A 12,334-nucleotide genomic window follows, 5' to 3' on the forward strand; every position below is an offset into this window, starting at 1 on the left:
ACATTTCACTTTTCTGTGTGCAGCCTGGCATGACCTCCCTTCCTTCCTACCTTGCTGTATGATGGAGCTGTGGGTTGCCGTAGCAACCGTGGTTGCCAGTAGCAACACACAGTAAAGACAGTGTTACTCAATGCTTTTTGGGCTGTTCATAGAGTCAAGCAGGGATGAATAAAGGTATGCAATCTTTCTGTTTCCAAGAGATCTTCTCCTTCTCTGTCAGCTCGTACTGATCCACTGGTGAGCAGAAACTGATCATAAAAAATCTTATCATGGTTTTCTTGTCATGGTCTTCTCACACAGGCGACCTCCGCATGTCCCCTCTCGTCCCAACCACTGGTGACAGAAAGTCAGATGTGGAGCACTCCAACTTGTAGCCACGCGACGGGCTCAGTCAGCATGAGCTGGAAGAGTCCGGCTTTATGTCCTGATTCTGAAACTGTTGTTTTTTATAAGACATTTTAGGATGTAGAGTAACGACAAAGGCTGTGGCTGGATCAAAGCTGACATCCTGCTTCGGTCCACAACCTAAGAATGATCCTACTGCAAATAAATAAATGTTATAAAACTTATATGGTGTTTCCAATATTAAATATATACTATAGAGAAATGATAATCTGTTTTTCTCTGCATGTAAGTACTACTGAAATACTTTATCTCATGATGTTTTTTCAGTTGAAATGTGTGCCAAATTTTGGGATGGAAGGGTCAATTAGGATATGGGAGAAAAACCTGTGTGTGCCAAATTGAAACATCAAGAAATTTTATCTTGAAGCAAACTTGGCAGAAAGCACAGCACATGCAGTATGTTGTTATTTCTTCCTTCAAGACTAAAGAATAAAGTAATTTACAATCCTCATGCATGTTTTTTCTATACTCATAAGATACTATATAATGTCATCTGTGACTACGAACTACAAATTTAGATCCAGGCTCTTCTCTGGCAGGCTTACACAGCATTATAAAGCAGAACTGCCTCAATGTAACTTGGAAATTTGACAGTTTCAAATCCAGTGTTTTGTTTTTTTAAGTATTTCTGCTCACCGACAAGTGCATTTAAATTATGCTGATACTTAAAGTATGTGATCAAATAAACCTGGTATTTAACCTTTACACCAACTTCAACGTAATGTCAGATAATGTCAGTTGTTTTTGAAAATGCTTTTTAAGGTCAGACATTAGGGGGAGCTACATCAGCAGAAATAAAGTGTGTCTGTGCATGCTTGGTCTCAGGCAGCAGGGTTATGTTAAATTAAGTTTGAATAAGAGATACAAAAAATGACGAAATAAATAGTGTTTCTTGGGGTTTAAAGCTGTGTCACTTGATCATGAAATGTGGCAGCTTCTCATGATTAACATTCACGATATAATCATCACAGACACATTTAAAGATTATTCTGTGTATTGCCATTTTGAATCCATCAAAGACGACTCACACCAAGTGTTTCCTGTGTAAAAAAATGCATTTATTAATATCAGTGATTCCCATGTAAACCTGATTTTACTTACTCTATAGAACATGAATGAATGCCTGTTCTTACTTTTAAAAAAACACACTCAGTGGCTGAGCAGAATCAAAATGTCACATTCTGTTATCACAAACATACATCTGAAAAATAAAGAAAGCTGATCATGTCGAAAATCGAAGCCAGAATCACACAAACACACATCTAACAATCAGTACCTTCACACTGAATTATCCTGATACATGTCTGAACTGACATACACATACGTATTTATCTGGAAGAGTACTGACATATTGTACATTACTGGCAATCACACTGCAAATCACATCTCCTTCTTATTCTACATTCTTATTTGTCAGCATGGACTTGAACTGGCACGCGAAAAGAAGTCAGTAACATCTCAAAAAAAACCCTCAGCATTAACACGGGTGTAACCAAGGAAACACCTGGTCAGTTGGACAAATCACTGATTTAAAGGAAAGATCTTAAAAGGGACCTATTGTGCTTGTTTCCAGATTCATATTTGCATTTTGGGCCTTTATTAAAACATGTTTACACGCTTTGATAGTCAAGCAACACTGTATTTTCCTCACACTGTCTATGCTGGAACACTTGTATTCACCCTCTGTCTGAAACGCTATGTTTGGCTCCTGTCTCTTAAGCCTGCCTCCCGAAAAAGCCATGTCTGCTCTGATTGGTCAGTGTTTCTGTGTCTGCATTTTCTGCCATGAAAAATCACCATAACCAAATCAACCAAACCTGCTCAAGCAAGAAAATGATCTGAAATCAGGGAGAAATTAACGTCAGTAACCAAGATTACATGTTTTCTGACGTTAGCGTGTAGCTACATGTAGCAGCTAACAGAGAAAAGCAGCACTTTCTACCATGAAAAGCCACCAATAAAAGCTTCTAAATACAACCGGACACGTTCCAGCAGGAATTTGATACGAACAACATTAGTGCCCAAGCTTACATGTCAGCCCGATGTAAGCATGTAGCTACATGTAGCATTGGGTAATGTAAACACTTGCTGTAGCATACCTGGAACTATGACCATAAAGAAAGGAAAAGCACAATAGGTCCCCTTTTAACTGTCAGGAAAAATACACCAACAACACTATTGCACACTGTTCTCCCTTGTAAACCAGCAGACTCGGAGTTCTGTGGATCAGTTTTTCAGGTGTGTCATTTAACCGACCTTTAACCTTTAGCAACAATAATTGAACCTTTAATGAAAAATTCCTAAAACCTCTTGTCAGTTTCAGAAACAAAGGACACCTATACTACAACGGTTATCGTTCTAGGCGGGCAGTGCCTTTAAAATGCATTTCCTCATTGGTTTGTGGTGAGATTTGGCATTAAAGGCACTAATGAAATGAAATAACCAAGTTTTACTTCCTCATCTGGTTACCCTTCATGACTTCATAGTATGTTATTATTGCTCACAAACTGATTTAAATGAGATTTTGGAAATAAAATAAGATCCACTGAAACTGGTGTTGAATGCTGGTGTTCACACAGACCAAAGAAAAGATATTGGAGCATAATCTGAACGGGTAACCAGCTGGACATCTTGTATTGAATTGTTCTTCTTCAAAGGCTGTCTTTAATTGTGACGAAATAATCCCTTTATGTCCAGACCCTCCGCTTGTCGTCAAACAGTTTACGGACAGTGTAGACCTGGGAAATGGAGAAATAAACACAGACAGCATGGTGTTGATTAGCCAAAACTTTTACCGGTTTAATAGCCATATTCCCCTGTGTAGTGTGTCAGTGCTTCGTTTACCTGGGTAAGAGCCACACACAACATCACCAGCACACTGGCGCAGGACCAGAATGAGACCCTCCACAGGTTGTCTTCCAGAAGGTTTCGGTCCCGTGCCTCAAAAGCCCGCAACACAGTCTGCATTTGCCGGCTGCGCTCCAAGCGTCTGTGCAGAGAGTCCATGGACTCCTGAGGAAATTGCAAGAAAAGTTGTGGGTATTTAAAAAAAAAAGTGGTGGCTGTAATGACAGAAAAGTACATAGAAAACAGTCACAAAAGTACACAGAATTTTCAATCACTATCGACACATCCTCTGTTGCAGGTCGTGGTAACTGTGTCGGCTGGCAAACCATAATATTGGGTCATGCAACCATCACTGTGGTTGTGTCTAACTAGCCTGACCCACAGAGCAGCTGAGTGTTTCCAGCTGCTGTTAGCTGGTAGGACTCTTCTAGGAGACACATCTTAGTTAAAGGTTACAACTGACGTATTTTATATTTTCCATAATGTCAGCAGATCCCAAAACCAAGACTGCGTCTTTCAATACTTTCCCACTTCCTCAACCTGTCTGTGGCACTCTGCCTCAAGCTCAATTTGTTCCTCCTAAAGACAAAACAACAACGGGCCAGAGATTTATAGTTTCAAAATGAGTCTAAATGATTTACAGCATGGCTGGCCACTGTAGTTTTCAGCAAACATTACTAAGAAGAAGAAGAAGTCTATTTTCAGCCCTGGATTAATATGCTCTGGTGAGTATTTACGGCAACAGGACGGCGTATTTGGGACTGACTGTAAATAACCAACAGTACATTTCCTCATCATGATGCAGGAACATGTCACGCAGTGTAACAATGAGGCTCACTGATGTGTTTTTTTTTATCATTTTTTGGACAACAACAAGCTCTCTGGCACAGAGGGATACAATATAAATATCAGGCTTTGGCTACACAGACGATACGCGTTAGTAGGATCAGTGGATTGTTGGTTTGGGTATTTTCATGGGATTTGTTGACAATATGAAACACACAAAATAATGCTAGCCTCATCCTTTGAACAGCCGAATTATCAAGAAGGCTTAATAGCTGGTGGACAAAAATCAGCTGCAGTCGTTATTGCCTTTTTGGGGAATTTTTCTTGGGCAGAATGTTTATTTTTTTTTAAGAAGTGGATCAATTTCTGTACAGATGCAACACACCTGGGGCGCATTTTAAGTTTGTACACACACCCACTTAGGTGCACACCCATGAGCGCCTCTGGAGACTTTACAGCTGGGCAGTGACGGTCTAGTAAACCAACAAATGATTACAGGTAAGATAATAATGTCAGAAGGCAGATTGCTTTTCGGCGCCTTTAATTACTCCATCCATGACTGTATCATTTTTAGCAAAGTTTAGAGCAAACAAATCTGGAGGCAGGCGGCACAAAAAAAATATTTTGACATTCTGAGTCAAACCAATTTAATTCAAATTATATTTTGAATATTTTTTAATCAGGAAAATTGGAGACAATATTTTTTTGTCATGCACAATGCCGACCTAATGTTAGTGTCCAGGTGTTTCCCCACTGCTCATTAATGTATGATAGCACATTCTGTTTTATTACAAATAGTAATTCAGTGGTATCATTACCACCTGGCTTCCTAGTAGGGGCTTGTTTTTATAATCCTAAAAACATTACAGCAAACACACTCCAACCTCTGCTTTAGGATACTTCCATTTGCTGCCATTTTAGACATACTATTACAGTAACTTGATTACATTAGCTTTATTAAAATCAATCACAATTAGCTTGTCTTTAATAAAGAGACATTCGTCATGGCTTGGTAAGTTTAGCAGTTAATCTCATGAGCATTTATTTGGTTAGCTTTGCTGTGACATGTTATGTTTATTGTATTTATTGGTTACATATAATGTAATCGGACTTTGACTAAAAAAAAAAAAAAAAAAAAGTTTAATTACGTATCTGTCTGTGTCTCAGTAACCCTTATAGAGTACTATAGTAGTGTATCCCAGGCCTTATAGTGCTGCTGAGCACCATACGCTGTGCTGAACATCTGCTCTCAGAGCAGTAAATACTCTGTACCTTGGGACACATGCATTTCGTAACAACAGTGTAAGTTTCTTTCTTACTTTACCTGCAGGAATTAGAAGAAAGTGTTGGATGTATAGATTATTTAATCTGTGTTGAGTTATGTGTTGTAGGTGCCTAAAATTGCCCTTTATTTTGGATTGCTTCAGACCACTATCACTGCAGGAACTTAAGATAACTGTGTCACTCATGAATCCCTCCTCTAGTCCCCTTGATATTATCCTAATAAATCAGTTTAAAGACACAATAGAGTCACTCGGCCCTGCACTGCTGACTATCATCAAGAGTTCTCTGTCATCTGAAGTCGTAACTGATCTTTTCAAAACTGTCTTTGTTGAACCACTACTGAAGGGACCTGGTTTAGATCCCCCAGACTTGGAAAAATTTCTGGCCTATCTCCAAACTCAACTTTGTATCTAAAATCCTAGAAAAGGTAGTGCTGAACCAACTATTACATACACTCAACAACAACGATGTATTTGAAAAACTTCAGTGTGGTTTTCGCAAGCTGCACAACACAGAAACTGTGCTCCTAAGAGTCACAAATGACTTACTGATGGCTGCAAACTCCGGTGCATGTTCTGTGTTAATGTTGCTTGACCTCAGTGCAGCTTTTGACACTGTTGACCATTCCAGTGTTATAGACTGACTGAAAGAGTGGGCAGGTTTTACTGAAACCGCTCTGGACTGCTTTTCTTCACGTATAACCAACAGGAAACTTTTTGTCACTGTTGGGGAATATTCCTCAAGAAGTGCTCAGCTAAAACATGGTATACCACAAGGATCAGTTTTGGGACCTGTTCTGTTCACCCTGTAAATGCTGCCCCTGGGCCAGATAACAGATCATCACAACTTATCTTTCCATATCTACGCAGATGACACACAGCTCTATCTGTCTTTTAAACCCTCTGACACCAATAAAATAGCATCTCTTCATAGTTGCCTGTGTGATATAAAAAGTTGGATGTCCCAAAACGTCTTAAAATTCAACTCTGAAAAGACAGAAGTTCTCATCATTGGCCCTGAACATATCTCAAAAGCAAATTCAGCCACTCATCAGCCCCCCTCACTCTGGTGTAAAAAACCTCTGTGTTATTCTGAACAGTGATTTGACCCTGGAGCAACATGTATATAAAGTAGTCTAGTCTTGTTTTTACCAGCTGAGGAACATCTCCAAATGTAGGTCACTTCTGTCCTTAAGTAACACAGAGAAAAATCATACATGCTCTTATATTCTCTCGCCGTGATTACTGTAATGCCTTGTTAACCTGCCTAAACAATCGATCTATACATCAGCTCAAAATCATTCAAAATTCAGCAGCTACCCTTCTGACCAAAACAGAACGATCCTTACACATTACACCTATTTTGGCCTCCCTGCGTTGGCTTCCTGTCTCTGTCAGAATTCATTTTTAAGTTCTTTTAATCGCATACAAGGCTCTCAATGATCGGGCACCAGAGTATATCCAATCCTGGCTACTCCACTTAAAGTTGCCCAGCTCTGCCACTACTGTTTACAAGCGTTAATGATGGTATTTGGTCCAGAGACGAGAACTACAAGAGCAAGGACAGAACTAAATTGTCTTCATATAATTCATGTCTAGTTAAAACATGATATATCTGCTCTGTGTTGCACCTACACAGCAGCTATTTCTCCTCTTATTCCCTGGACGTTGTGTGAACATTGGTGTCAACAACAGGGGGTTATTAAGAGTTCAGCTGCACAGTGAACTAGATTTCCTTTTTTGAATGTATTCTTAAACCAAACAAACACCTCACCCGGATGTCCTCCAGCTTGTACTCCAGAAGGCTTCCATCAGGCTCGTCTAATCCCGGCCACTCTTCATCTCCACCCACATCTCCTCCCTGACCCTCGATGATGATCTCAAAGAACACCATCTTCTCTGAGAAGCGACTGAAGCTGTTGTCAAAACAGATTTCGTAGTCTCCCTCCACCGTGGGCTCCACCCTGGAACAACAGGAAATGAAGTCAAAGATAAACAGACAGATCCAACACCGCTGGCTCGGTAATATGAAATATAATCGAAGATTGAGTGAGGTCGCACTGACACGTGGACTCCGTCAGAGCGTCGAGACTCAAATACAAGCTGGCTGCCTTCTGGAGAGATGACGGTGAAGTCAACATCCATACCAGCACCTGCTATCACCTGGATGTGCACAAACAAATACAAACACACACTGAGCAACAAGCTCACAAGAAGAAGATTTTGAGATTATGTTTGTTCATTAGATAATGACAAAAGAGATAAAGACAGAAAAATACTGTATGTGAAGAAAGACAGGGGTATAACATGCACCAAAGGTCCCCAGCTTGGGTGGTACAGGCACGTTGTAGTCACATGGTGTGCGTCTTAACCACTACACCACCAGGATGCCCCAGGTCAAACATTTCCAAGAGAGACTATGTGTGCATTTTAAGAGAGAGTGTACTGTTGTCTTTTGGATTGAGACTCTCCCACTTAACAAACACACCACTGACTAATAGGCTAGAACTTTACATTACAAGACGTGTCCCTGTGTAAGTAAGTGTTTAATTGTTTTATGTGGTACTGGAAGTAGAGCTGAAACAATTAAAAAACGCTCCAAAGTCACTTTTAGCATTTCTAGCTCATTTTCTTTGCCTTCAGTAACAGTAAATTGATTTTATCTGGATTTGGGACAGGTTTTTGGCCACAACAATCAATCTGGGACATTATGGTGGACATTTTTCTTTATTTTCTGACATTTTTCATGACTAATGGAAAATAAATACTCTGCAGATTATTGGATTTTGAAAATATCTGTTGGCTGCAGTGGTAGACTGTTGACTTCCCTGTGCAAACAGAGGGGGGGTGGGGGGGGGCAGCTGCTCAGAANGGGGGGGGGGGGGGGGGGGGGCAGCTGCTCAGAACCACTCAAAAGTGTTAAATTAACTCTAATGAGCGTGCATCCTGTTCAGTAAATGAGCACTGTCAGCAGACTTTAACATTCTGCTGCTGACCTTTGAATAGCTGAAAGTAGTGTCTGATGAAATGCCAGACAACAGCCATTTGGTTTCCCTCTCCTCGCCCACTCAGTTCACCCAAAACTTGTCTGCTACCAGGAAACTACAATTCTCATAGTGTCGAAGTTTTCCTGGTCTGCTGCAGGAACAACCTGCTGGATGATCAGAGGCTACCAGGATCTGAAACTTTCAGACATAGTTACATACACATAGTGACTCATTGAAACTTGGCACGAGCAATGTGTGTATTATCTCATTTCCTGTGGAGTATTTTGCTATCTCTGATCTGTGTGGGTGTGTGTGTGTGGGTGTGTGTGAAGCTCGTGTGGTCATCTCTGTCGGGAAGTCATTATTTGATTGCAGTCTGCTGTTACTAGATAAATACAGTTTAATTTGAAGTTGTGGACTTTTTTTTTGATTCACGGTTTCTGGAAAATGTGAGCTACAGTCACGCGGTTATTATATTTGTCGCGTTTACTCCCACGATATAAAGTTAATGGAGGAAGCTGTCATTAACTGCAGTTATAGGGTATGCTCATAGACTACCAGCATGTCAGCTAGCTAAAGGGATAACGGTATGTTAGCCATTAGCGTGTCCCTGTATCGCTGGTGTAAACCTTCAACATATAGCATGTAAATGTGAACACAGTGAGTGATTATGTGTGACCACACACACACACACACACACACACACACACACACACACACACACACACACACACAGTTACCTGATATTCGACCTCCATCGTACCATTCTTTACTGCTGTCTGAAAGAAACACTCGGATCTTCCGGCTTGCAGCAGAAACGTAAACTCGCTGTCTAAGCTCTGTCCGAAACAGCTCACAGACCCTAAACACCACCCCAACACTACTGCGAGGACGAGCAGTCGCCCTCCGCTCGCCTCTTTCCTCCGGAGAAGGTCCATGGTGAAGATATTTCCACACACAGGGCTATCTAAGTTCAGCCATCTCCTTTGCATCCCTCTTCCGCAGCAGAACTTTGCGATGACGCGATTGGCTGGAGGCGACGATGCTGCGAGCCAATCAGAGGAGGAAGAGTAGCAATACTCCTCCAATCACTGCAGGGCTGAGGTGTTCACTCAGAAACCATGATCCCCCACCTGGTGCCACTGTATGGAGGATCATTCAGTACCTGATGGCGTCATTTAAAGGTTAAATCATAATGTGGTTATGTTTTTCAGATTAGTATATGTCGATAGCGCTAATCAGAACAACAGCTGGGTTGCCAGGTTGTGAAAATTCTGTCTTGCAGGTGCATCAGATATAGATGGGAAATTTTACTTTGCAGCTACATCTTTTGTGGTTATGAAGCAGCTGTTCAGAAACAAACTTGTTGAATAAACTTTAATGAACTGTGCAACCTATAGTCAGTGGGGCCTCCAGAAAACTTTCATAGGGGTGACCACACGGAGCCACTGAAAAATCCCCCAAACCAAAACATCTGCTCTTACGTATGCTGGAATTCACATATGCTGTTGAAGCATAAGCGAAAACTGTGTCAATATTAGAGTTAAGGAACTGCATAATGATACACTTTGGTTCCTTATTTTACAGTTAATATTACAAATTTGCTGATGTGCATACACAATACCAGCAGAGTTAAAAATGTGAGTACCACAATCCTGTTTAATATCGTATGTATCATTATGTAACTGGTGGACTCTAGTGTTGTCTGTGTTGTGTTGATATGAAGAGGCCCAGAACGTGGATATGTTTGGAGGCGACCTCCTTTTATTCCTGACAGCTTTGACAGCAAGAGGTAAAAACAAAATCTTCTGTCAATTTCGACCATACAACTCAAGCCCCTCTCCCATGGAGTACAACAGCAAAAAGGGCGGCCATGTTACATTCAATTCAGTACAATAAAACACAGAAAATATACCTGACAGCAAGAGGTAAAAACAAAATCCTTCGTCAATTACGACCATATAACTCCAGCCCTTACACAAATTAGGTGACACAAGGAAATGTTTGCATATTATACAATAAGTTCAGGCTGAAAAACCTATAGCTTAACAGCACCAAAACAAAACAAAAAAAAATACTACAAGAGCAATGTCGCTTACCTCTCCCGTGGAGTACAACAGCAAAAGGGGAGAGGTAAGGCAGGAGGTACCCCTTTATAGGTTGGGTCCCTCCAAAGGTGAACGTAGGGGTACAGAAACTGACTATCAAACACTCCACATCTTGACTATGGAGGCCTAAGCGTGTCAGGTAACTGAAACTAATTTTGTGTAATTATAATTCCTAATATTACAAATGTACATTTGATTTCGTCACACATATCACTGCTGTATAATTGACCCTGTTACATATACATGTCAGAGGTGATATGCAAGCTGAATGTCCTTCTCCTTAAGAAAGACAAATATACAGCTTTAATTCAAAGGAGTGCATTGATTGTAAGGAGCAAGGCATTTACTGGGAACAAGCCCTCTCAAATTTAGAGGAGACTGGTGGTTACCTGTAGAACCATTTTCATTAAGATATCTTGAGGTGAGAATTCTAAGGACCCCTTTGAAAATGGCCGTGCCTGTTTCCTCATAAAAAGATTTAGCCTAATGGATAGGTGTGTGTTATTTAGCCACTTTCCTAACAAGCTATGGTGACATTGTTGGTACTAATGGATGCCTTAGGTTGTTTAAGTTCACAAGATATTACTTACTTCCTGCTAGCTCAAAAATGAGTATACATCACACCCTCTTAGATAGTAATATAGGTCTCCAGTTATTTTCCAGAGTGGGAGGGCCACCAATTGTACTGGGGCCATGTCAAAAGTGTGCATTTAAGTAAGTAAAAGCTTTGCCATTTGCTCGTCTCCCCCAACAAAAATAACTGAACTTTGACTTTATTGTCTTTAAGAAGCTGCAGTGCATGGTAACTTGTAAAACTAGACAACCTAAGGTATCCATCGGCACCATCCATGTCAGCTTGTTGGAAGACGGTTAAATAATGCTCCAAAGTTAGGCTAAATTATTGGGAAAAAATGGCATGGCCATTTTCAAAAGGGTCCCTTGAACTCTTTCCTCAATATATCTGAATGAAAATAGGTTCTATGGGTACCCATGAGTCTCCCCTGAACTTGAGAGGGCTTGTTCCCTGTAAATGTTTTGTTCTGTACAATCAATGCACCCCTTCAAATTCAAACATTTGTCCTTGTTAGGGAAAAGGACAACCAGCCTATCTGAAGAACAATGAATCACCTGGCATGTGTAGATATTGCACATAACACATTAAAACAGCACAGTGGTGTAGTGGTTAGCACAGTTGCCTCACAGCAAGAGGGTTCCTGGTTTGAACCCAAGATGGGGGGTTTGAACCAGGGTGGGGAAGCCCTTTTGTGCGAGTTAGCGTGTGGCTACTAGTATGAACATCAACATCTTGTATATTGTAACTGATGTTGACCCAGCTCTGGGCCGCAACAGAGCCTTATGGGGGAGCTGGCCTATTGTGGGCATGATCCTTTCCTTAACCCCGTCAGACTCCGAGGAAGCCTGTTTATTATGATCTCAGATTTAGTTATGGTTGGGGGGAGAAATAAGGTGACGCAGGCCTTCCTTTCCTTACTTATTACGCTTGATAGTTCCTCCTTCATGCACTTACTACAGTAGACACACACTTTCACAGGATGCAAACACTCATTAGAGTTAATTTAATGCTTTCAGTTGTTGTGTCTTGTGTCAAACACATACTGCCGCTACTTTTGCACTCCACTCAGTACATATCCATTTGATCATTTTTACATATCACAGCAGGGCAGACACAGCTGCAGGTAATCAACTTAATGATGGGAAGGTCTGTCGGCTAGAAAGCAGAGACAGTAACAGTAAATATTGTCAATGCTTGCTAATTAGCCCACCTAAAACAAACCTAGCCATGGCTCATTTTCATAGCTGCCGCTGTGAAAAGGGTCCTGACAGGAAAATGAAAGTACTGAGTTTGCACAGTTTATGAATGCTTTTTTTAGTACACACAGTTTACACCACAGCTTGG

The 12,334-nt window shown here is 40.8% G+C and overlaps 1 protein-coding gene across 2 annotated transcripts; it reads right to left on the bottom strand.

The window, feature by feature from the left end:
• Positions 1–1,441: 1,441 nt before the first annotated feature.
• tmed1b (transmembrane p24 trafficking protein 1b) lies at positions 1,442–9,335 on the bottom strand. Of its 2 annotated transcripts, none has more exons than XM_050043326.1 (5): positions 9,049–9,335; positions 7,387–7,484; positions 7,091–7,285; positions 3,250–3,417; positions 1,442–3,143 (listed from the first exon to the last, which is right to left on the bottom strand). In XM_050043326.1, the coding sequence occupies exons 1-4, from the start codon at positions 9,298–9,300 to the stop codon at positions 3,273–3,275; spliced, it is 690 nt and encodes a 229-aa protein (XP_049899283.1). In that variant the 5' UTR covers positions 9,301–9,335; the 3' UTR covers positions 1,442–3,143; positions 3,250–3,272. The 2 variants fall into 2 exon arrangements, with proteins under 2 accessions (XP_049899283.1, XP_049899282.1); XM_050043325.1 differs by having other exon boundaries at positions 7,096–7,285; positions 9,049–9,331.
• Positions 9,336–12,334: the final 2,999 nt, after the last annotated feature.

This window comes from Epinephelus moara, chromosome 5 (genome assembly GCF_006386435.1).
Source record: "Epinephelus moara isolate mb chromosome 5, YSFRI_EMoa_1.0, whole genome shotgun sequence".
NCBI lineage: Eukaryota > Metazoa > Chordata > Actinopteri > Perciformes > Serranidae > Epinephelus > Epinephelus moara.